This window comes from Hemiscyllium ocellatum, chromosome 2 (assembly GCF_020745735.1).
Source record: "Hemiscyllium ocellatum isolate sHemOce1 chromosome 2, sHemOce1.pat.X.cur, whole genome shotgun sequence".
Lineage (NCBI taxonomy): Eukaryota > Metazoa > Chordata > Chondrichthyes > Orectolobiformes > Hemiscylliidae > Hemiscyllium > Hemiscyllium ocellatum.
In genome coordinates this window covers 60,979,852-61,007,019 of record NC_083402.1, presented here as the reverse complement: position 1 = coordinate 61,007,019, position 27,168 = coordinate 60,979,852, and the positions used below count along the sequence as shown (strand labels likewise).

General features: G+C 39.5%; 1 protein-coding gene across 1 annotated transcript in view; it reads left to right on the top strand.

The window, feature by feature from the left end:
- Nucleotides 1-27,168, top strand: part of LOC132823324 (solute carrier organic anion transporter family member 3A1-like) — a 315,458-nt gene that overhangs the window by 10,090 nt on the left and 278,200 nt on the right. The window contains exon 2 of the mRNA XM_060837014.1: nt 22,360-22,825. Within this exon, the coding sequence (XP_060692997.1) occupies nt 22,360-22,825 (466 nt within the window). The remainder of the gene's footprint in view (nt 1-22,359; nt 22,826-27,168) is intronic.

Below are 27,168 nucleotides of genomic sequence, written 5' to 3'. Positions count from 1 at the left end.
CTTCTGAACAAAATTAATCACTTCACACTTCTCTACATTAAAATTTGTCTACCATACGTCTGCTTATTTCATCAGACTGTCTTTCCTCTTGATATTGTTACTTGATGTTTATTACATTTCTAGTTTACATGTCACCTCAAAACCTCCCTGTCATATCCGAGTGCAAGTCATTAATACATATTTCAAAACCAACAGTAGTCCCTTTCATCAATGTCTGTTAAGTTGTGTTGGTGTATGAGTCTGGAAAGGTTAATACTTGATTGAGTGAGGAGTCCAAAACCAGAAGGTGTAGGTTTAGGGTGAGAGTGGAAAGATTTAAAAGGAACATAAGGGGCAATTTTTTCACACAGAAGCTGGCACATTTATGGAATGAGCTGCCAGAGGAAGTGGTGGAGGCTGGTACAGTTACAACATTTAAAAGGCATCTGGATGGGTCTATGAATGGGAAGGGTTTAGTGAGATATGCTGGCAAATGGGACTAGATTTATTTAGGATATCTGGTCGACATGGATGAATTGGTCTGTTTCTGTGTTGTACAACTCTATGACTTTATGAGTTCAGTAAGCCCCATCAACTATAATAATGTCATGGAGACTTGGCCAAAGTGAAATGGCAGATTGACCTTGGGCAAGTATACTGACAGTCTCTGGAGTAAAACAGCTCATATTCATATAATCTGTCAATAGCTGTAGTAATGCAATAAACTTCATATTGTTTACTCACCAAAACTCTTGTCGTTAGACCAGAATGGTTAATATCCTAACTCACACTAAACCATTTCAGACTTGAAGGAACCCACACTTAAATCATTGTCCTTCAGCTCACTACTACTTAGGGTTGTCCCTTAGCCAAGTTCTTATTGTTACAGACATTACCTTTTTATACCTGTGGATGTCAGTTTTGTTTAACAAGTCTGTTATAATGCTTATCTTTCAAACATTCTTGATAGCCACATTCTTATAGTGGATTGTTGGAATTAAGCATATTTAGGAGCTACTTAAATCAGTTTAGGAAATTTGCAGTACAGTTTCCATGAGGTAACCTCTCTGAGAATTAATAGTTACTCTTGATATCTCATTTGCAAGAGGGAGAAGGAGCTAGGGGCTGTTTAATTTTGTGTATTGAATGTAGAGAGAAGGAGAAAGAAAGAGACACAAAGTGGCACCACAGCTATGGGTCTGCTCTGGGAGCTGGTCAGGCAAAGTCTTAAGGGATAATTTTTATCTAAGGTCAAGTATTTTTCTTTAATTTAACAATTAATGAGAAACATTTACAAGCATAAGAGAAGTTAAGTTTTACTGCAGTTTTATATCAGGGTTAAAAAAGCTCTATGAGAAGCTATATTTAGTTAGGTACTGCCTCATTTAAGACTGTTTTTTGAACCTTGAGTTAATTGTTTTCAAGAAGCATATAGACCTTCCTCAGTGCTGTCCTGTCTGCACTGAGAGCTGTTTTATTTGTACAGACTGTAATGTTGGATTTTAGTGAGTTGGACTGAATTCAGTGGGTGGGATGGTTGGTGTGGGTATGAAGTGTTCCTTTATTCTACTAGCTCCCGACAAATGACTTTATCTTCAGATCAGGGGAAGAAGCTGATTGGTGAATGCAGGCAAATTATTCTACTATTTGCATTTTAATAAATAGCTTTGATGTTTTTGATGGCAGCTAAGCTTAGCCAATTGGAGTGTTCATCCCTCAGTATGTCATTGATACATCATGTGTCCAAGGTGAATACATTGGCAGGAAATGACAATGGCTGCATAAGCTTGAATTCCAGGTTTCAGAACTTGTACAGTGACTGTAGCCTCTGTTAAGCATCTACTATGTGGATAGTACAACTATCAAGGTGGTGACATTGCAAGATGGTGGCAGAGAGACAATTGATGAGCAACAGATTATCGAAGGAAATCATATTGGTGTTGCAGAAGTTCCCGGAGTGTATTATGTTTGTTGATCGGTATCCCATTTTGGATGCTGGTGGGAGTGATGGTCCCTGAGGAGTGTGCAGGCAAAGATAAGTTGGTGGCACCAGAAGTGACTCAGCTGTAGAGGCTGGGTGGACATTCCAGAGTTGGAAGATTAGACAGTTGTTCCTGTGGTTGTCAATACGAGTGTAGTACAGCTAGGGTGAAGGATATTACAGAGCCTAAAGGATCTTCTGGGTGAGGGTGATCACCCAGAGGTTATGGTCCATGTTGCTCCCAATTACTTAGATAGCACTGAGGATAAGATCATGAAAGTACATTTAAAGGCGCTAAGTAGGGGGTAGAAAGGCAGGAACTCAGTAGTCTCAGTATTACTCCCAGTCCCACATGCCAATGAGCATAAGACATGAAGAATTAAGTGATTAAACACATGCTGGCAGGCTGGTGTAGAAGGGTTTGCATCAGGTAAATTGGGACCAGTTCTGGGGAAGATGTGATCTGTACAAACTGGATGGTCTCCACCTGAATGATAAATATCTTCAAAAGGAGATCTGCTAGTGCTGTTAAGGAAATTTCACCAAGGTTGGCAGGAGAATGGAAACTTGAAAGCAAATTCAGAGCAGGGAACAGGAGTCAGAAATTGAGCAAGTAACTCTAAAAGACAGAGGAAGGAGGGGTTAAGGAGCATACAGGACAGGAATTTGGCATTATTAAAAGTTTAATATGGAAACACTAGGCATATAGTGAATAAAACTAATGAGCTGAGGGCACAGGTAGACACATGACAGTACTATAGCAGACTTGGGAGCATAGATTTACTGACTAAAGAATCAAACACAGATTTGAAGATGGATGATAAGCTAATAGAACAACAAATGAAGCCATATGGGTGGAGCTTAAAAAGGAAAAGGGAGCTGTCACGGTGTTGGGTGTATGCTATTGACTCCTAAATAGTGGAAGAGAGTTAGAGGAGCAAACATGCAGACACATTTCTCAGTGCAAATAGTTGGGGATCTCGGTGATAATAGTTGGGGACTTCAACTACTCAGATATCCCTGGGAAACAAACAGTATAAAAGGCATAGAGGACATAAAATTATTGAACTGTATTCAAGAGAACTTTTTTAGCCAGCATATAACAAGCCCAAAAACCAGAGAGTGCTATACGATATTTAGGCTTAGGAAATGAAGCTAGGCAGCTGGATGAAGTAGCAGTGGGTGACCATTTTAGAGACAGTGATCAAAATATGTGTAATAAGGACATAACAGGAGCAAAAGTTCTAAATTAGGGGAAGGCAAATGTCACAAACCTAAGAGATGGTATGTCAAAAGTGGTTACATCTACTTCGAGGAAAGCCAGTGGCAAATAAATGGGAGGCACTGAAAGCAAGATTCTACAGGCACCATGTAACATCTCCGTACAAAGAAAAGGGATGGTGCTGGCAAATTTGGATCCCCAGGGTATCCAGATCAGACTTAATGCTTGCTTAATAGTGACTACGTAACCACTGTCGATTATTGTAAAACCCATCTGGTTCATTGATGCTATTCAGGGAAGGAAATCTGTCATCTTTACTTGGTCTGGCCAATATATGACACATGACCCACAGCAATGTGGTTGACACTTTACTGCTCTCTGGGCAATTAGGGATGGTCAATAAATGCTGGTCTAGCCAAAGACACCCACATCTTGTGAATGAATGAAAAAGGATTGGTATGTCTGCCATCCATGTCCTACACATAGGCATATATAGAGTCGCAGAATGGTCAGATCTTTAACATTATTGTGCACTCCCTGGCAACAAAATAAAATGAAGGACAAACAATTATTCAGAGGTCAAAACAAAAGTAATGCTCATTTTAAATTGTTTTGTTCCCAAAATGACATGGTATTTTCCTGCAGATATTTGTGTCAGATTCAGGATTAGATGCAGTTTATATACATTTGAAAAGTCATAAAATTCAAGGCTTTGGGCCTAAAGCTGGAAGATGGGACAAGTGTCGATTTAGTGGAGCTTTGGCAGTACAAATGGGCTGAACTATATGATTCTGTGATTCTGTATAAGAGTGGGGCAAGATTGTTTCGAGAACGTAGAGTGGATTCATTATTGAATATTTTGATGCCTTGTGAAACCTCTGACCAGAAATTGAGGATGATTAGAATTCAGCTTCTGTTTTCTTCATCGATTTGTAGATTTTAAATGTTCTCATCTCTTGAAGCTCGTGAATTTAGCTAAAAAGTAAATAACATAGCATTATGCTTTACCAAAAAAGTATAGATTCCACAAATATGCCATTGTACCTTTCTATGGGAAGGTACCCTAACATTCCAAAAAGTAAAAGTGTAAATTTGAAATGCCTACACTAATCAAACATTCTAAGCAGTGAAAATGCTTGAGTATATGTTTTGGAGTGCTATTAATACTGGTCTAAAAGACACAGTCGCCAAAATGAGTGTTCAGCTTACAGGAGGTCATGCCCTATATAGCTACTGAAATTCTATGAAGATAACTCAGCAATTGGAAGTTTACTGTTTAGGTGGACTTTAGTTTATTTGAAGAAGTCCTACATATTATTAAGTCCTATATATTAAAGAAGACTAATGATTGTGAAATTAATGCAGCATCAGATAATTAAAATCAAATCTAGTTTGGATGTCGATCACAGAAGATGGGTAAATGGAAATAGTCATGTCAAGGATCATTAACTCACAGCCTGGGCTCCTTCTTGTCTTGCACTGTCATGTACAATATGACAGCAATTTGCTGATTAGACAAAGATGTTCAGACAAGACAAAAGGAGATTGGAAATATTCAAACAAATGTTATGAACAAAGGAATAGAAGTTGGACTTTAATGTTAGTTGTTACATTAACTGTGATGTTAATGCGTAATTGAAGAAAATAATATACAGAGATATTTATTTTCACGATCTGAGTGTAGGCCGGAATGTTGTTGTGCAGGACAGCTGAAGCACACACCCATTGAAGAACATCCTGTTTGTAATTAGCGAGCACTGAATGAAGTGTTTAACCTTATTTGCATAGACAAATGAAGATGATGACGAGATAAGAACTAGCTCCCTGAAAGTAAAATGTGCAATATGGGTCGCCACTAAGAATAGCAGTGGGAAACTTTAATGAAATGCCTGAAACTCTTGTACCATTTATTTGCTGTGACTTCACAGAATCCCAGGTGCAAATACATCTGAGGCTATTTCCCTTTTTTTTATTTTAAATACCATCAGTTCAGTCTACATCAAAGCACACACACCTGCTAGGATCAATGCTGGTGCATCCTTTGATCTGCATTTTTTAATAGTGCATTCCAGTATTGCATCAGTCATCTAAAAGTCTGGGGTTGCAAAAGTGAGCGTGGTAGCACTACTGGTATTGATACAACAGGAAAGTGAATCCTGAAATTGATTGCTGCAATGTTTCTGGTCTCCCTCTGTGGCAATGCGATGATGCATCATAATTGTGAAAATACAACCAAAGGTGTGTTGTGCACATGTTGCAAGCATGCGGAATAATCAGATTGTCATTTTACTCAGCATCGAACACTGATTTGGCAGTGAGCTCTCAACTTAGATGTCACAGATCCTGTTAACACCTTCTTTTAAAGTCTAACAGTTGCGTGAGGGACCTTCCCCGACACTAGCATTGTTCAAAAGAAATCCATGAGAAACTCTTTGCTTTTGACTTGCTACTCGAAGTACTCCGTTGTTGGAGGAATTTTGAAACTTTGTTGGAGAGACAAGGCCATGTTGCTGGGCTTTTCCCAGGAGTTCAGTGGAGTTTGAAGTTAGAAGGCCTTCTATCACTAATGGAGGCCATTGTTGCAATCCCTCATGTGCTGTGGAACAGTAGAGATATGGAGCTCAAGCAGCTGAGAAGGACAGCTGGAGAGAGTAGGATACGAGCCTCAACTAAAGATTCTACCCATCTGGGTCTTCAAGTAGCACTATCCAACTGCTAAGTCAGACAACAATAGCATCTGAGACAACAGATCACCAGGAGATGGTCACTAAACAATATGACCTCCTCTATGCTGATCTATCACCACACGGCAGGACAATGTTAGTGTTGCAGTCCCAATGATCAGCACTGGTGCCCTCGGTTTCTATTCCAGTAAATCCTTTCAGACTGGAGCCAGCAACAATGTTATCATCTCACAATTTGTCTTGCATTGCAGCACTGGGCCTATGTGCCAGAAGAGGGATTTTATGACCTGGATTTCTAAGTGGAGAGAAGCAGGGGGAATGGACATTTGACTTTGACAGTTTAGTAGAATTTCCAATGGTGCAGAGAGCTTTCAATTATATGGAAGTGGCTCTGAGGGTAGCACTTCACAATGGGGAGGTAGACCAGAACTGCAAGCATACTGTTCTCTTGGCATACAGCTGGTTTGCAGCTATCTCTGAACTTCATGTGACAAGGAATGCCTGCATAATGCATGGCTTCTGACTCCCTCTGCCAGCTGAACATATGTGGATAATATTTGTATTGGGGAAACCATATTTCCACCAAAAATCATCATGAAACAAGCAGCTAGAATTCTAGAACAATGACCCCACTTTCTGGATTGCTTGGAAAACGATCTTAACTAGATCATGTCCCTAAATTCATAATGGTGTACTGTGTGTTGCATGATCTAACTCTCATGAAGGCGTAGCCCTTGTCAGCTGCTTTTTGGTGGACGACCCTGCGGAGCAAGAGGAGGAGAAAGTGAGGAAATATCCGTCACCCCATTACTATGCGAGCAATTAATTAAACTTCAGTTCATCACTGTTTCATGGGGTCATAGAGTTATACAGCCATGGAAACAGTTCCTTTGTTCCAACTTGTACATACTGACCAGTTTTCCCAAACTAAAGTAATCCCATTTGCTTGTGTTGCCCATATTCCTCTAAACTATCTTATTATTGCATGTGTCCAAATGTCTTTTAAATATTATAACTGTACCTGCATCTACCACTTACCCTAGCAGTTCATTCCACACATGAACCACCCTCTGTGTGAAAAAGCTGCCCCTCAGGTCCCTTTTAAATCTTTCTCTTCTCATTTCAAAATGATACCCTCTAGTTTTGAACTCCCCTACACCAGAGAAAAGACCTTCCCAATCACTTTATCTATGGCCCTCATGATGTTATAAACTTCCGTAAGGTCATCCCTCAACCTTGTGGTTAAGTAAAACATTTAAGTGAATTTCCCTATACTTAAGTGAGTAGCTGGTCATAGAGTCATAGATATCTACAGCATGAAAACAGACCCTTCGGTCCAACCCGTCCATGCCGACCAGATATCCCAACCCAATCTAGCCCCATCTGCCAGCACCCGACCCATATTCTTCCAAACCCTTCCTATTCATAAATCCAAATGCCTCTTAAATGTTGTAATTGCACCAGCCTCCAACACTTCCTCTGGCAGCTCATTCCATACACCCTAAACCTATGCCCTCTAGTTTTGGACTCCACGACCCCAGGGAAAAGACTTCGTCTTTTACCCTATCCATGTCCCTCATAATTTTATAAACCTTCATAAGGTCACCCCTCAACCTCTGATGCTCCAGGGAAAAAAGCCTCAACCTGTTTTGCCTCTCCCTATAGCTCAAATTCTCCAACCCAGGCAACATCCTTGTAAATCTTTTCTGAACATTTCAAGTTTCACAACATCTTTCCGATAGGAAGGAGACCAGAATTGCACGCAATATTCCAACAATGGCTTAACCAATCCTATACAGCCGCAACATGGCCTCCCAACTCCTGTACTCAATATTCTGACCAATAAAGGAAAACACACCAAACACCACCTTCACTATCCTATCTACCTGCGACTCCTGTTTCAAGGAGCTATGAACCTGTACTCCAAGGTTTCTTTGTTCAGCAACACTCCCTAAGACCTTACCATTAAATATATAAGTCCTGCTAAGATTTGCTTTCCCAAAATGCAGCACCTCTCATTTATCTGAATTAAACTGCATCTGCCACTTCTCCGCCCGTTGGCCCATATCATCCATATGATCAAATAGAATTTTTAAATATCTATTTGTGTTTCTGTTCTGATGACAGCTGTGGAGACAGAGTTAGCTGCCACCTTTCCACCTCTGAGATAAGGGCCATCACAGTGTCCTTGCCAAAGCATGAACAACCTCCCAAAAATATTCCATAATAACTTTATTTAACATAATTTCTAATATTAAGAACAAAACTGAACTGTTCCACATTTTGCATTCCGTTAGTGCCTGCCTTTGCCCTGCTTGGTGCTGCTTGCACTACTACTCCAGTGGATGCACCATGCTTGGTGGAAGGTGCTGGGAAGCCATTGTGCAACTCTGGATCTGAATATGAAGGACTATTAAAATTAAGCAAGGCATGTACAATGTGGTATGTTGTGGTATGTGGTCTATATCATTAATACAGGCACTGTGACTGGATGTGCGCCCTCCGCAGTTGTAATATCATCATATAGGCCCTAAGTTAAACCATGCATAAAATTTTGCATTCTATTAATTGTATTAATTTCCCTTTCCTGGAGAAAAACAGGACAGGCCAATAGTTAAATCAGTCACTAAAACTAATATTGAGCTCTTGGATTAAATAGCAAAATAATTTTTTATGGATGAAACTTAAAGCATGATTAAATCCAGCAACAAAAGCAGGAATGACAGAGCTATTTCTGTTGTTTCTTTTTAGCAAAGGCTAATGAATCATCTATTTATCAGATTGTCATTACCTCCTTGACAGTGATCCATAGAGTGGTGGTACCTCAACAATGTCTATATTATTTAACATGTTCAATATTATGCACACTGTCCTCTTACAAAGCATCAGAGATTAATATCTCAACACTGAAAACTATAAAACTGCGCAACTCAAATGGTTTTTCAGCACCATCTCTGAAACATTAATACCTGTAGTGATGGTTTATTATCAGCCAAATTGAGACAAAAAAACAAACTGCTAAATTCCTCTCTGAATATCAGAATATTATTTGTTTCAGATTTTGCTTCTTCTGTTTATACATACATATATATGGCTACATTCCTGATGTAGTACAGGCCACACAGATGTTTTATTCCCATGTTTGTTATGGAAAAAAGAGGATGCATCCTTTTACAGTTCGCAGTGGTAAATGAACTAGTTGATTTGATGAATGGGCATGCTGAATTGGCAAAGATGAAATGAACACCTCGTCAAACATTTTTATCTGGTGTAATTTAGGTAAATATGCCCAGTTTAGAACTGAAGATGCAATTACCATTGTTAATGTTGGGACAGAAGGGAAGAATCACTATAATAAACAAATATCCTTGGCAGGTATGCCAGATATTTTACATTATTATATAATATTGATAGAAACCTAATTGTATTTTGAGTTTACATTGACATTTATGATGCTTGTGGAGAATGCCAGTGCAAACTAAAATTATATTTCCAGTGGTAACATTGGAAACAAACTGACATTATAAAGCACCTTGGGCAGATTTTCTGAATTTAAAATACTGAAACTGAAAATGCTTTCTTAAGCCCAGTTTTCAACCAGTGGAATATTGAGAGTCATCATTCACCCCAGTACATAAACTGCATTTACAAGAAATATAGGTCAGAAATGGAACTAAAGCATTGTGGGCTGATTATCAGAACCACCCTTCCTGAAAATGTGGCTTCATATCAGAAGTTAGTTTTGTATACTGCGCAGTGGCTCAGTAGTTGGCGCTGCTGCCCCTAACACTAGAGACCCGTGTTCAATTCTGGCCTCAGTAACTGTCTGTGTGGGGTTTGCACGCTCTCCCCTTGTCTGTGTGGGTTTCCTCTGGGTGCGCTGGTTTTCTCCCACAATCCAAAGATGTGCAGGTTAGGTGAATTGGCCATGCTAAATTACCCATAGTGCTCAGGATGTGTAGGCTAGGTGAATTGGTGAGGGATAAATGTAGAGTAATAGGGTAGGGGAATGGGTCTGGGTGGGATATTGTTCTGAGGGTGGGTGTGGACTAGTTGGGCCAACTGTAGAGATTCTATGAAAGACACCAACACTGCAAAACTGAAAGTAGAATGAAAATATTGACAATTCACAAAAAGCAGAAATAAAAAAAATTCCAGTGTTGAACCTTGAATTAGAACACCCGGTATCTCATCTACAGCAACTTCTTTTTAAATGCAACTGACCTGCATCATATCTCCAGCAAATTATTATACTGTGACTGGATTCAGAAGTGTTGCGGTATATCTTTGAATATTTTGACACCACCAAAATCTATTAGAACAAATCTAGAAGTGGTGTTGCTGTGACATGACTTGCTTAGGAGAACTGAATGATCTCTTGAGGAGAAACAAAGTGGAATTTGGAGAATTTGAAAAAAATACAAACTTTGTTTGGATCTGAGTTATGCTATGATCAAAAGCAGTATTTTTTTTAAATAAGGCAAGTCTATAATTGTTAGGGATTCACTAAGCACGCTGAAAATCAAGCTGCGTTATTCACAGGATTATCACAAAAGTTAAAGATGTTTAAAAACTACATGATGATTCTCCAGTTTACCTGATTTTTAGACTGAAGTTAATAGAAAGCATGGACAAGGTCTCTGGAATTACTATTTCTTACATGATGTGGAGATACTGGTGTTGGACTGGGGTGGACAAAGTAAAAAAATCACATGACACCAGGTTATAGTCCAATAGGTTTATTTGAAACCACAAATCTTTCAGAACTGCCTGAGGAAGGAGTGGATGTTCTGAAAGCTTGTGGTTTCAAATAAAGCGGTTGGACTATAACATGATGTGGTGTGACTTTTGACTATTTCTTCAAGTAGTTAGACTCTAGCTACAGGTAAACAGTTATAAACCATCGGTATATAACACTACTAATCAAAACTTGATCCCCTTATATACTTCCTTTTCACACACATGGACAGTGGTCATAGACAAGGAAAAAGCAGATGGGCAGAGGGAAACTAGAAAAGTAATTCAGTAGTCTTTGTTCACAAGATCTGTTGAGTTGTTTCTAAGTAATGAAAAGGTTTCCTCTTCTACTTCCTTTTCTGCAAAGTTCTCTGAATCGTATATCAATAATTACAGCTTAGAAGAACTACTGAAAGAAAGATAACCTGGATTTCTTCATGTTTAAAGTTGGTTTTGACTGCAGAATACAGAGAGAGATAGTTCCTGAGCTGATGGAGATCTGATCACTTCTTTCTGAATCGTGTTCCCAGCCCAAGTTGTTCATTTACCTGAAAATCAATTATACAGTTATTGCCAGACAAAAGATCTTTGACATTGATTACTAGTCTCTAGTCCATAGGCCAATCAACTTCTTCCAATCAAAGCTCTATCTCAGCTCCAGTTCATCTGCAAATACTGCTCTTGCCTACAGCTATATTTACATGCTCATACATGTTCACAATGATTACAAATTACTTGCTTTCAAACCAAACAATAATCCTAGGAATACACTGGCTTCAAATAGTACTTCTTCATTTCAGACCACAATTTTAAAAAGCACAAAAATAATAGACTGTTATAGGAAGGATATTGTTAAATCAGAGAGAATTCAGAAAAAATTTACAAGGGTGTTGCCAGGAATAGAGGGTTTGAGTTATTAGGAGACACTGAATAGACTGGGACTTTGGAGGTTGAGGGATGACCTTATAAAGGTTTATAAAATCATAAGGGGCATGGATAAGATGAATAGCAAAGATCTTTTCCCTAGGGTAGGGCAATTTTTAAGTTGAGTGGAGAAAGATTGAAAAGGAACCTGAGGGCAACGTTTTCACACAGAGGGTGATTCGTATGTGGAATGAACTGCCAGAGGAAGTGATAGATGGAGCTGATGACCCTGGAGCGGGACCTGGAGAACAGCGGTGAGGCAGCTGGTGTGTCCCAAGCGGGACTGGATAACTGGTATTGGCTGCTACGTTGGCAGGACTGATGGCAGCTTTGGTGTTGAGGTGGTTTCGGCCTGGCATCTGGCAGTCCTGGAATCCTTTGGGTGGCTTTTGCGACACCTTCCTTCGCAGGATTGGCAATGACATGGTCCTTGTGGTGGCTTCCATAAAGTCTTGCAGCCTGGTATTCCAGCAGTCTGCCATGGCAATCTTACAGCGGTACTGTCTTCCCGAAACCAGGAGCCTAGGAATTGAATTAAGATGGACTTTGTTTTAACTTTTTAAAATGTTTTTTCTTATCTATGCCTGCTATCACTAACATACTGTGGTATGGTGACTTAAACACTTCATACTGTATTTTCTTTGTAAGAGGTACATGTGACAATGAATGACTGTTCTATTCTATTCTACAGTTAGAACATTCAAAATAAACTTTGGCAGGTACATGAACAGAAGAGGTTGAGAGGGATATGGGCCAAATGAAGGCATGTGACACTAACTAGTTTGGGAAACTTGGTCAGTTTAGATGGATTGGACGGAATTGTCTGTTTCCATACTGTATGACTCTATGACTCTACACTCGGCTTTACACAATGGTGTAAGAATTGAAATACTATGTCATGAAAGATGACTGACATTACTGAAATTTCATAGTGTGGAAGGGTAAGAGAGATTGGGAAGGGAGTCATCCAAACAATGTAACCTACTTTCAATGTAACGCTAACCCTTAATTAATCCCTAGGATCCCAATAGAGACAGATGGTGCTTTTCCAGCTCCTGATTCAGAATCACTGTCTGTAGTAAAATAATATTGTTCATGTTCATACAAACTTGGATTTATTTATTCTCGTTCATTAGCAATATCATAATAATATATCATTTTAATTTAATCTTAAACTTAATTTTAATCACCTTAGTTATATTTGCATTTATTCCAAGTGATGCGAAAGAACAAGCCCATCTCTTTTTTCCTGTTCAGAATGCTGTCTCCAAAGGAATAGTTTTGTATTTGGTTAGTAGTGAAAGATTTTTTTTACAATGAGCTCCATGGAGAAAAAGTGAAAAGGTGCAGTTTTTTTTGTGGCTTCCCCACCCACCATAATGTGTGAGGCAGTTCAGCAGATTGGGGTGAGCAGGAAGGCAGAGGCAAGGGCACTTGTCCTATTACAAGGTTCCCCACCTTCAGCAGGCTCTGTAATACACAGCTGATAGTAGGGTTGTGATTGATAACAATAACTGGTAACTGAAAAATACAGTGAAAGAGGGGAATAATTTTGTTGGAGCTGTATCTGATAGGCTGAAAGGCCCCATAAAGAAGGTGTAAAACTGCCAGTATTCTAGCATTGTGTTTCCCTTGATTGCAGTGCTTTTATCTGTCACCACTACTGCTATATGGCAGAGGATAAAGGTTTGAGGTAGTTTGCTGCCACGTATAAGCCTTTGATTATGCTAAATCTAAGATTTGTATCATTATCAGTGAAAGAGGAGTGAGTTCTGATAAGTCTAAAAAAGACCTCTTATTTTGGTTAACAAGGTGGCATATTTCATGATGGCAATATGTGTTTATATTGCTAGTCAGGTATAGTTACTAAGGACTGTTGGAACTTTACAGAATACATCTTCTCCCTATGAAGCCAAATGTTGTACTCCTTATCTCCATCCAAAGACTGTGTGACATCAACAAATTGGGTGGAGCTAATGAAACTTTAATATTGAAGTTTCATTAAAAGAGAACAAAGAACAAAGAAAATTTACAGCCCAGGAACAGGCCCTTTGGCCCTCCAAGCCTGAGCCGATCCAAATGTATTGTCTAAACCTGGCGGTCAATTCCTAAGCATCTGTATCCCTCTGCTCCCCACCTACTCATGCATCTATTCAGATACATCTTAAATGAATCTACTGTGCCTGCCTCTACCACCTCTGCTGGCAATGCGGTCCAGATGCCCACCCCCCTCTGTGTGAGGTACTTATCACGTGTATCCCCCTTAAACTTTCCACCTCTCACCCTGAAAGATGACCTCTCTTTATTGAGTCCTTCACCCTGGGGAAAAAGCTTGTCTCTATCCACCCTGTCTATACCCTTCATGATTTTGTAAACCTCAATCAGGTCCCCCCTCAATCTCCTTTTGCCTAATGAAAATAAACCTAACCTACTCAACCTCTCTTCATAGGTAACACCTTACATGCCAGGAAACATCCTCGTAAACCTTCTCTGCGCCCTCTCCAAAGCATCCACATCCTTTTGGTAAAGTGGCACCCAGAACTGTACACAGTATTCTAAATGCGGCAGAACCAATGTTGTGTACAATTTTAACATGACTTGCCAGCTCTTATACTCAACACCCAGTTCGATGAAGGCAAGCATACTATATGCCTTCTTGACCACTCTATCCACCTGTGCAGCAACCTTCAGGGTACAATGGACCTGCACTCACAGATCTATCTGTTCATCAACCTTTCCCAAGGCTCTTCCATTAATTGTATAATTTGCTCTAGAATTATACTTGTCTAAATGCATCACTTCACATTTGTCTGGATTGAAAGCCATCTGCCACTTTTCCGCCCAACTTTACAGTCTATCTATATCCTCCTGTGTTCTCTGACAGTCCCTTATGCTTTCTGCTACTCCACCAATCTTTGTGTCATCTGTAAACTTGCTGAACATACCAACAGTGCCCTCTTCCAGATCATTTATGTATATCACAAACAACAGTGGCCCCAACACTGAACCCTGTGGACCATTGGTCACCTTTCTCCATTTCGAGAAATTCCCTTCAACTACTACTCTCTGTCTCCTGTTGCTCAACCAGTTCTTTATCCACCTAGCTAGAACACCCTGCACACCATGTGACTTCACTTTCTCCATTAGTTTACAATGGGAACCTTATCAAACGCCTTACTAAAGTCCATGTATATGATATCAACAGCCCTTCTTTCATCTAACAACTTGGTCACTTCCTCGAAGAACTCTATCAAGTTGGTAAGGCACGATCTTCCCCGCATAAAACCATGTTGCCCATCACCGAAAAGCTCATTCCTTTCCAAATATAAATAGATCCTGTCTCTTAGTACCCTCTCCAGCAACTTCCCCACTACTAACGTTAAGCTCACTGGTCTGTAGTTACTCGGAATATCCATACTACCCTTCTTGTACAGGGGGTCAACATAAGCAACCTTCCAGTCCTCCGGCACCTCACCTGCATTTAAGGATGCCACAAAGACATCTGTCAGGGCCCCAGCTACTTCCTCTCTCGCCTCCCTCAGCAACCTGGGATAGATCCCATCCGGTCCTGGGGATTTTTCCACCTTAATAACCTCTAGCATACCCACCACATCTTCCCTACTTATGTCAACATGATCCAGACTAATCAAACTTCTATCTCTAATCTCAAGATTCATCATGTTCCTCTCCTCAGTGAACACTGATACAAAGTAATCATTCAGAATCTCACCCATTCTCTTAGGTTCGGCATACAACCTTCCTTTATTATCTTTTAGTGGACCAATCCTTTCTCTAGTTACCCTCTTGCTTCTTAAATAAGAATAAAATGCTTTGGGATTTTCCTTAATTCTGCTAACTAAAGCTATTTCATGACCCCTTTTAGCCTCCTTGATTCCTTGTTTAAGACTTGTCCTACTCTTCCGATACTCCTCCAGGGCCTGTTCTGTTCTTAGCTGCCTAGACTTTAAGTACGCTTCCCTTTTCCTCTTGGCTCGTCGTACAATTTCTCCTGTCATCCACGGTTCACGAATCTTGCCGTTCCTATCCTTTGCCTTCAATGAGTTATGCCTATCCTGCACTGCCGTTAACCTAACTTTGAAAGCGTCCCACATCTCAAATGTGAACTTCCCTTCAAATAGCTGTGTCCAATGCACATTTCCCAGCTCCTGCCTAATTTTGATATAATTGGCCTTGGCCCAGTTTAGTACTCTTCCCTTAGAACCACTCTCTTCTTTATCTATGAGTATTATAAAACTTACAGAATTGCGGTCACTGTTTGCAAAGAAATCCCCCACCGCAACTTCTACCACCTGTCCTGGCTCGTTTCCCAGTACCAGGTCCAGTATGGCCCCTTCCCTTGTCAGGCTATTGACATAATGCTCTAGAAAACTCTCTTGGACACTTCGTGCAAATTCTACTCCATCCAGACTCTGATGCTAAGTGTATCCCAGTCAACGTTGGGAAAATTAAAATCTCCCATCACCATTACCCTATTGCCTCTACATCGATTCATAATCTGTTTACCTATTTGTTCTTCTACCTCACGCTCGCTGTTGGGAGGTCTATAATAGTGCCCCAACAATGTAACTGCACCCTTCATATTTCTCAGCTCCACCCATAATGCCTCACTACCCAAGACCAGCATAGTGTCCTTCTTTAGCACAGCCGTGATATCGGCCCTGACTAGCAATGCAACTCCACCCCCTCTTTTACTTCCCTCCCTGTCCTGTCAGAAATGTCTATATCCTGGAACATTCAGTTGCTAATCATCATGCCCTTTCTTCAACCAAGTCTCTGTGATGGCAATAATATCATACTCCCAGGCACCGCTCCAAACCCTAAGTTCATCTGCCTTACATACTATATTCCTTGCATTAAAGTAGACGCATTTCAGGCCACCAGTTCTTTTGCGCTCACCTGCTCTCTGCCTATTCTTCCCTTTATTAGTGCTATTCTTCATAATTCATACAGTCTCCACCTCGCTGCCTACTTGTTTTCTCTTCTGGTTCCCGGTCCCCTGCCATATTAGTTTAAAACCTCCCCAACAGCAGTAGCAAAAACTCCCTCAAGGACATTGGTTCCGGACTGGTTCAGATGTAGACCATCCCTTTTGTAATAGTCCCACTTTCCCCAGCAGCGGTCCCAATGTCCAACAAATCTGAATCCCTCCCTCCTACACCATCTCTCAAGCCACGTGTTCATCCTACCTATTTTTTCATTTCTACACAGGCTAGCACGTGGCACAGATAGTAATCCCGAGATCATTACCTTTGAGGTCCTCTCCTTTAACTTCTCTCCAAGCTCCCTGAATTCTTCTTTCAGGACGTCATCTTGCTTTCTACTTATATCGTTGGTGTCTATATGCACCAAGACAACTGGCTGTTCACCCTCCCCTTTTAGAATGCTCTGCAGCCGATCAGTGACATCCCTGATCCGAGCACCTGGAAGGCAATATACCATCCGGGAGTCCCGTTTTCGGCCACAGAACCGCCTATCTACTCCCCTCACAATAGAATCCCCTATAACTATGGCCCTACAAGTCTTTTTCCCGCCCTTCTGAATAGCAGTGCCTGCCATGGTGCCATGATGTTGACAACTGCTGCCCTCCCCTGGTGAGCCATCTCCCCCAACAGTATCTAAAATGGTATAACTGTTTTGGAGGGAGATGACCGCAGAGGACACCTGTACTGCCTTCATACTCTTTTTCTGTCTATATGTAACATCTCCCACTAATAATAATAATAGTAACAGTAATTTATTGTCACTAATGCTTTTTTAAATGTTTGTATTTTTTATTATTTTTCTCATAACTTTATCATATTGTATTAGACATGTATATTACTATTTTACTTTTACAGCTACTTCACCTTCCCTGATTTCACAAATGCAGGTGGTCTGAGTATTTCAAAAGTTTTCCCAGAACATATTATTTTCTGATTTGTAAAGATTGGGTTGTTCTCCTGCTTAAAGACTATTGACCCTGGGTTACATCTGTAGAACATATCCCTGCTGAAGGAACCTTTATCTCTTTAATGTCACCTGCAGAGGATGTTGTTTCTTGTAGGCAATTATAGGTCAATTTCCTTATCTGAAGAATCGTTAATCTCTTGAATTGCCTTTGCATAGGAAATCTTCTCTGCTAACTCAGATCGTTGTCCCATAGTATTATCTGGGGAACATTTGCACTCATGAATGTCCATCATAGAAGATGGATGCTCTGTTGACCATGTGTTAACATTGTGGACAATGTGAAACAGCACTCTTATGCTAACTTCCTAGCATGCATCATCCTGGATGCTTAGACAAGAACTTTTATTCTGTTTGACCATATTCTGTATCTGAAGGCACTGGTCTGGTTCACATGGAGTTGAATAGAACCCATCTCCCTCAATTTGTTATTCAAGTTGGATATCTTCTATTGCACTCTGTTGTTGATTGATTACGTAAGTAGAATTTTCCAGACTTCAATCATATTATTGCAGATGACTGCCAATTCAACAGATGCTTTGTTACTGGCATTAATTTTTCAGGTTGGAAAGTAGAGGATTGAACGTTTCTTTTAGTCCAGTATAGTTTGTGACTTCCTTTGTGTGCACAATGCTGAAGAGTGCTCTTATGCCAACATAGGTAATCTCTGGGAATTCTTTCATCTGTTTGAGTCCTACCATGAGTCAAAGAAACCTAATTAAGTCTTCTCCCAGTTGCCCCTTAACTAAATGATCAATAATGATTTGTTCATGGACCAATTATTCTCTGGGAGGTGATCAATCTCCTCCAAATTTCCAGTGACATGTGTGCAGACTCAGAAATGAATTTTTTGATTGGGTACAATATGTACATTTTCATTTCTCTTCTATGCATTGCATTTTGATGTAATCTGTATAATGTCTATGTTCTTGACAATTATTCGACTGTATATTCCACAACTATTCCAGATATAGTCTCATTTCTGTAGCTATTAATTATGTTTTTTTAGCCATAGTATCTTAATATGATTCAACAGTAACAATTGCTCCTGTAACAACATAAAATTAATTGAATGCTAATCAACATAAATATGTTCTATGTGTTCTGGTTCATCTGGATCTGCAGGTTCTGCTAGGAATACCTCCAAATGGACATGCTTAATCTAATGCACGTATTTTTATTAATGGTGTTAGGTGTTGCAGAGTATTGAACTTTTCTCATGCCTGATCGCCAATGTTTCTGCCATTCTGAAACTTTATCTTAATTTTTCGTGTCTCTTGAAAATGACCTACAGCTTTGCGTCATTCTTAGGTCATAGTAGGCATTGTTGTCCCACAGTGCTGATCCAGGTTCTTAATATCTAGTGCTTGGCTCTTTTTCTATGTTGGTTTGAATGCCCATATTTTACAAAGTGAATAAACTCTGTTGTTCCCCTGCACTCGGAATGATACTCTCCTCTCAGGATCAGTCTGTGAATCCTTTGGGCTTTGCTTCCAGCATGATCTGAATAACTTCATGCTTCATGTATTCTTTGGACTGAAGGAAATCTGACAATCTCCATCAATACTTCCAACAATACTTCTATCTCCTATGAGTTTTATCTGAATCCCATACTCAGTTTTCCACTGATCTTGGAGGTGAGTGATAACGTTGTCATTGGGTTCCCCTGAAAGTTGCTTTTTCAAGAATTGTCATTGTTCTCAAATAGAAGTTTTTTTATCAATGTAGCATCTTCAAAAGTATCTGTACTCTCTTTTAATATTTTGAGAATTAATAATACCACCACAGTGAGACCCGCTGACCGCAATGCTGTATTCACTTGGTGAACTTCAGGCATTGTTTTCAATTTTGAAGCCATTCCATATCTTGGGAAAAGTCTTTTTCCAGGAAATCCAATCTTGTGTTCTATATGGTTCATCTCTGACCTGCAATCTTTGAAGAAGTATTATGTCACTTTCCATTTCTTCTCAATGTGCTTATTAATTATTAGAACTGTGAAACCATTTTAGTCTGTATCATTTCCATGCTGCATTTAATCTACTGTTCTTTAAGCTTATATTCTTGTATTCTGTTCTAAACTGAATTACTGCAGAGCTTGCAAGGCTCTCTGTGATGTTTGCTTGTGTTTTTAAATACTACATTATTGCGATATTGTATAAAATTGTTCAGTAAAGCTTTAAGTTGTGTTACTAGTTGTTCTGTAGTGATCAAGTGTTTTCAAGGTTCAAAATTCTGTTTCTTTGTAATACTGTGCCTCCATTCTGCTGAGGGATTTCCAACTTTTTTTGGGGTTTTCTCACCTTTTTGTGATCAAGGTGGTAGCTTCCCACCTTCCTCAGATTCTGTAGCTATGATGGAATTACCCTCTCTCTCCTGAGAAAAATCAATAGATCTCTGCCTTTTCCAGTTTTCCACTTTCTTCCACACAAATTTTAAAATAAAGTTATCTAACTGCATTCTTTATAAAGCTTCCCCTTGAAATTGCAGTTTAATTACAGAGTCCCAGCCTCTGTAAATCTTGGTAAGACTCTTCCAATAGATTTATGATTTGGAGATGCCAGTGTTGGACTGGGGTGTACAAAGTTAAAAATCACACAACACCAGGTTATAGTCCAACAGGTTTATTTGGAAGCGCTAGCTTTTGGAGCACTGCTCCTTCATCAGGTGGTTGTGGAGTATAAGATCGTAAGACACAGAATTTATAGCAAAAGTGTGATGCGATTGAAATTATATATTGAAAAAGACCTGGATTGTTTGATAAGTCTCTCATCTTTTAGAATGACCATGTTGGTTTCAGTTCTTTCAGATGTAAATTGCAAAACGTTTTTAGAAGTTACGTTCTCAATTGAACTTAGACAATTGGTGTCATGTTGTCCCAGATCGTGTATTTAAGGCATGAGCTGCTCTGTGTGAGACTGTCTGTCTGTGCCACATCGGTTAGACTGAATCTAATCTAAAAAACGGAGTTACAGATTCTTACATGGATTAATGCAGTTTTTGAGCAAAGTAAAATGTAATTCCGCAAGTTATTAGATTTAGAAGTGGTTAGAAACTTTACACCTAAAGCCATCTCTTGCTCACGATAAAATCTCCTTTGCTAAGGCTTTAGTTTCTTCCTTACATGTTTTTCCATTCTGCTCTATTTTGTTCTGTTTTGTTTTTTTTTCCTTTTCTGTCTTTTCCTAGCCTACCCTCTTTTCACTTCAACGTTTAAGAGTTTCTTGATGAAGGGAAACTGAATTTGCTCTGTTGTTGCTTCCATTGCTGTTGCACTCTCTATTGATAGTTGTGATTCAGCTTCAAATTGATTATCTGTGTATTTGAAACATAGAAACTAGTAACAGGAGTGGACCATTCTGCTCTTCAACCTTACTCTGCATTATTTCCATATTTCCGCTTTTGGCTCACCCTGTGACGCCTATATAATCTAAATATTTATTTAACTGTTTCTTGAATATATTCAGTGACTTGGCCTCCACAGCCTTCTGTGGTAGAGAATTCCACAGCTTCACTATCCTTTGAGTGAAGTTATTTTTCCTCATCTCAGTCCCAAATCCTACCCTGTATCCTGAGACTATGTTCCCTTATTCTAGACTCTCTAACCGGGGGAAAATAAAACTCTTCATCTAGCCTGTCAAGCCCTGTTAGAACTTGATATTTCAGTCAGATTTCCACTCATCCTTCTAAACAGTAGTATATATAGGCCCAGTTGAACCAACCTCTCCTTATAGGACAGTCCTGTGATTACTGCTATTAGCCTAGTGAACCTTAGCTGCATTCTTCTATATCCTTCCTTTGGTACAGAGACCAAAAGCAGTAAACCTCTGCTTAACAAATTCTTGCTTTTAAAATGCTAAATGCGCTTTGTTTCATGAAATTGTTCTCGCTGGTTTGGAACTTTCTCCTCAAGGTGAATTTGAATCCACACTGCTGTTACCATGTGGTGTTTACCCTGACTGCTGCTGTTGGCAAGTTGTATCTGCCACCTCAACCAAGTGCAAGTGTTTCAAGTGGCTTAATCCTCATTTGTCTATACTATTCTGGGGTCTGTCTAATTATCAGTGTTGGGGATAGACCACTGGTGAATCCTTAGTTAATGAGCTGGTTCATTCCATAACAAATAGTAACAAGTACAGGTTACATTACTAGACAGGTATGTTTATTAAGGAGACTTGGGAGCTCTGCAGAACACATCTGTTCACAATGAAGTGTAGAATGTCTTGTCTCCATCCAAAAACTATGTTTGACATCATAAAATTGGGTGGAACTAATACAACTTGAACTTTTTTCAGAACTATGCCCTAATACATCAAGTCTCCCTTGCCATTGATAAAATAATAACTGCTGTGGATTAGACTATTACCTGACCATTAATTGACCAATTAATGGCCTCAATAATCTCAAGGTAGGATGTGCCTGCTGACAACTCCTACACACCTCATTCCCTGTTAAATTTTTAACAGATTAGCGTGGGTGGGTATGCACTGGGAAGTTCTACTGGATTTTATTTGCTGTCACACATCCATAATCACCAGCAGGGGAATGCCATATATTCTTTAGTAATACCAGTTATTGGTACACTCAGAATACAATCAGTATCATGGTCAGAAATAGCAAGAAAGAAAGGCTGAACTGCATACACAAATAAAATGGCACTCCATTAACGATTCATTCTATTTTCAGCAAAATTGTTTTTATATAACTTACACGAGACATATAATATATAATGATCGTGTATTACAACATGTCTGTGCTAACAAGCATTCAAGTCTCACCATAAATAAACATTAAACCAAGTTGTTAGCTTAACTCTAATTGTCTTTTCAGTTTTCAATTTTTACAGTTCTTTCTCATGTTTTCTACAGGTCAGTATTCTAACAACCCTGGAGAGGCGTTTCGATCTACATAGTACCGAACTAGGAGTAATTGCAAGCAGCTTTGAGATTGGAAACCTCATGATAATTTTATTGGTGAGCTACTTTGGTGGCAAAGGACATCGACCACGCCTGATAGGGTGTGGTGGGATCATAATGGCCATTGGTTCTTTGTTTTGTGCACTGCCAGAGTTTCTAAGTCATCAGTATCAATATAAGCAGGTGGATACTTCAGTGTTGAAGGACACCTGCATGGCAAACCTTTCATTGGAAGAACAACAATTGGCAAAGGAGAAAAATCTCAAGACGTGTGCAGAAACAGAAACAACAAACATGATGTATGTGTTGGTTATTGTGGCTCAGGTTATCATTGGGGCTGGTGCAACACCAATTCAACCACTCGGTGTCTCCTACATTGATGACCATGTTCGAAAGAGAGATTCATCACTTTATATAGGCAAGTACTTTCTTTATCATTCTCATTTTCACTGAAGAATGTTTATTCTTATCAGCTTATTTTGTACTTGGATATGTACAGTACATATTTAATGTGTTGAGGCAATGGCTACATGTAACTTAGCTGATATGTCATTTACCTACCTTGTGTATGGATAGTGGTAGAAACATGGTATAGCTGACATACACTTAAGTTGATCCAGACTGAATTTATTCAAGGGCAAGACCTCACTATTCTTTCTCTGGGTCTAAAGGAAAAAGCTGACTTCATCATAGTCAGGAGAAAGTGAGGACTGCAGATGCTGGAGATCAGAGCTGAAAATGTGTTGCTGGAATGTGTTGAAAATGTGTTGTTTTCAGTGCCTGACCTGCTGCACTTTTCCAGCAACACATTTTCAGCGTTCATCATAGTCAGAGCTATTTTATACTAGAAGTTTTTGATTTTCGAACAAAACCATTGTTATTTATTTTGAATTCCATTAAAATTGCAGGATTATGCTAGAAAATAAATGGCAGTAACTTGAAGGAGACAAGGAATTGAAACATTTTCTCTTGTAGGCATCAGAACTAGGACATAAGAAACAGATTGAAAGAAGAGACACCCTTTTTCCAGCATGAGAGATGGTACTGATTGGTTGGGTCATCACTGACATAGAGATGCAATGAGAAAGTTCATGGTCAGTCTTAATTGTCAGACCAGGCAGGTTGATATCTGACTCATCACTGCATTGTCAAGGCGATGTAGCAGAGTTTGGCTGGCTCAATGACCTTTTTTTCTGAAAAAGGTGCAATGTTTGCACAAATTCCACTACACACCAATGTGTGTAGCTTTGAGCACACATAAATGCGTCGCACTGCAAACCCGGCTGGTATTTAAAATTGGCTTGTGATGTAACTCTTGGAACAGTTCAGGTGATTGAATAAATGATTTCCAATAGCAGGAACATTGTACTCAACGGGAGCTCCAAATTCATAACTACAGGACTTGCCAGTTTTCATGACCATCAGTCATGCTTCAGAGGTGCTTGTTAGACTTGCACATGAATGGTAATCTGCCTGGTGAAATATGTGACAGGGTCCAACCGCATGGCTCATCAGTTGAGAAGTCAAAAAATCGATTCTTAACTCTTACTTACTGAAAACCTATGTTCACCAGTCAATGTACACACTGGGATCCCTCCAATCCAATAAGATCATTCTTTATTGCCTACATAGTGCCCTAGCCATCTGCTCAGCTGAATGAGATAGGATATATCAAAATTGTCTGATATAATAATGAATATACTGCGCAAACCATTACTTGTTGCATACATCAAACTCATGAAAGTGCCCATGTCCACCACTTCTGATCCTGGGTGGTGTCCAGTCTACCTTAGTTTGCTCTGGAAGGGCAAGGTGTCTCAACTTTTAGAACAATAGGTGAAGCTAGCTGTCTCACACTGCCACTTTGCAGTAAATGCATGGCTGGTTTTCTGCACTATCAGGATGTTGCTAAGCCAAAAACATATTTATCTTACCACACAAATGAATAATGTGATATACGAGTTTCAGTGCCAGTGTGATGTCAGGTATTTAGATTGGCAGACCATATCAAACAACATTCACCGCAGGTAATATGCTGTTCATGCTCAACCAATCTGTGCTTGTATATCCACCTTTAGATATGATTCTGCTATTGGAAATAATTTATTAAAACGTCAAGATTATGCTAACAGTTCACCAGAAACCAATTTTAAATTATCAGTCAGGCCCACAGTGTGATACATTTGCCTGTGTTTAAAGCTCCGTACATAAAATATTCAGGTCCCTGTTTTATGTAGGCAAAAGGAATTTATACAAATATTCCATCTTTTACTGGGGTAAAAAGGTAATTGAGACAGCCATGGCAACACTTTGACCAACCAAAATCTTGCTTCCTGGTATGAGCATTGAGTTTGACCGTTAATTGTTCTTGCTGCATCTCAATGTTAATGATGGCCCAACCAATCAGCACCCTCTTCTCATATTGTACAACAAGGTGTCAAAGTCTGTCTCTTATGTCCCAGTTCTGATCAATGTAGATGAACAGCTTCAACTTCTAGTCCTCTTTAATCAAATCTTAAACTGTATTATCTAGTGTTTATTTAAATAGCAGTTTCACAAATTAGAGCGCTGAAAGATCTCAGGAAGGAAATGATGCTTATCTGTGCAGAGAATGCGGTTTGTTTTGGTTTGAAAGAAGTGGTGTTTAAAAAAAAAGGAATGCGCAGGTAGCTGAACAGATGGCCTCAGTTTAAAAACCAAAATGTTGATGAGATTCTTAATTGTAGATTGTGAGGAAAGGATGGAGTATGTGAGGGTGGAAATCTAGGGGAGATGTCCAATGGATTATTGTGAAGAGACATATTCAATTAATAAAGGTACTTATGGTTAATTGTGGGCACTTACTGTCAGAACATGCATAATCACCTTGCGTTACTAGAAAGGTGCATGAAGAAGTAGAAGTTTGACAGTAGGGGTCACAGTTTCAAGATTGTCAGCAAGACAGCTAGGAATGAGGTGAGGAGAAACTTCTTTATTCAGAGAATTGTTAGCACTGTATTAGGAATGCATTGCCTGGAAAAGTGTTGGAGGTGGATTCCATATAATGTTTCAAAAGATAACTGGATAAATATTTAAAAGTGATGAATTCAGATAGGGCTGGAGAATGAGACTAGCTGGGTAGATCTTTTAGGAGCTAGTACAGAAATGATGGATTGAATAGCTTCCTTCTTTACTGTAAAATTGTATGATCCAATGGTCCCCTTTTACTCAGTTACAATGTTTTTCATGAAAGACAAATTTTCTTGTGGAAAATAATCATGCCTTTTAAAAATAACTGTGCATTATCTGTTAGTAACCAGTATAAAGCTTTTCTCAGTTGAAGTCAAAATTAGTATAAACAAATGCTTTTCAATTTCCACTGCTTCTAGTGTTTCAAAGGGACAGTACTCCTGAAGCGTTTAATGAGGAGAAATGCATGGCATTATGTTTTTGAAACTTAGGTCAGTGATATTGCAAATTTTCTCAAACTGCAGTCCACCCCACCACAAATTATCATCACTTCTCGTAAAGTTTTAATGGAAAACATTTTCACCATTAAATGACAAGCAATTAGCATTTCTACTTAAAATAGTTAATGTTTAATTATAAGAGAATTTAACATTTTCCCTAGACTTTTAATGGCAATATGCACATGCTGAATTATGCCATTGTCAACATTTTGTTACCATTGACCTGAAACTGAACTGGACTTGTTGTGTACATACTGTAAGTACAAGTGAGGTGCTGCATTTTGAAAAGGCGAATTACAGAAGGATTTATACACTTAATGGTAAGGTCCTGGGGAGTGTTGCTGAACAAAGAGACCTTGGACTGCAGTTCATAGTTCCTTAAAAATGGAGTTGCAGGTGGATAGGACAGTGAAGAAGGCATCTGGTATGGTTGCCCTAATTGGTCAGTTCATTGAGTATAGGTGTTAGGAGGTCATGCTGAGGCTATACAGGACATTAATTCAGCCATTTTTGGAATACTGTGTGCAGTTGTGGTCTCCCTGCTATAGGGAGGATGTTGGAAACTTGAAAGCGTTCAGAAAAGATTGACAAGGATGTTGCAAAGGTTGGAAAGTTGGAGCTGAAGGGAGAGACTGAATAGGCTGGGGCTATTTTCTCTGGAGTGTTGGAGGCTGAGGATTATAGATTATAGATTATTGTGGATTATAAGATCTTGAGAGGCGTGGATAGGGTAAATAGACAAGGTCTTTTCCCTGGAATGTGACAGTCCAAAACTAGAGGGCATAGGTTTAGAATGAGAGGGGAAAGATTTAAGAGAGACCCAAGGGGCAATTATTTTACTCAGAGTGTGGTGTATGGAATGAGCTGCCAGAGAACGTGGTGGATGCTGGTACAATTACAACATTTAAAAGGCTTCAGGATGGGCATATGAATAGGGAGGGTTTAGATGGAAATGGACCAAATGCTGGCAAATGAGAGTAAACTTATCGAGGATATCTGGTCAGCATGAACAAAATGGACCGAAGGGTCTGTTTTTTATGCTGTACAACTCTGACTCTATGACTAAGAGCAGGTTAGAGTCCTATAATTCTGAGATGAAAAACTTGTGTCCTGACTTCCCAAAGCCTGTGCACCATCTATAAGATGCCAATCAAGAATGTGATAACATGGAACGTGATCTTTATGCTATCTACAACATGCACTCCACAAAATCATCAAGGCCCCTATGACCGTACCTGCCAAACCAAAACCTCTACCACCCAGTAAGACAATGATAGCAGACACTAAGAATGCCAACAGCAGCAAATTTCCC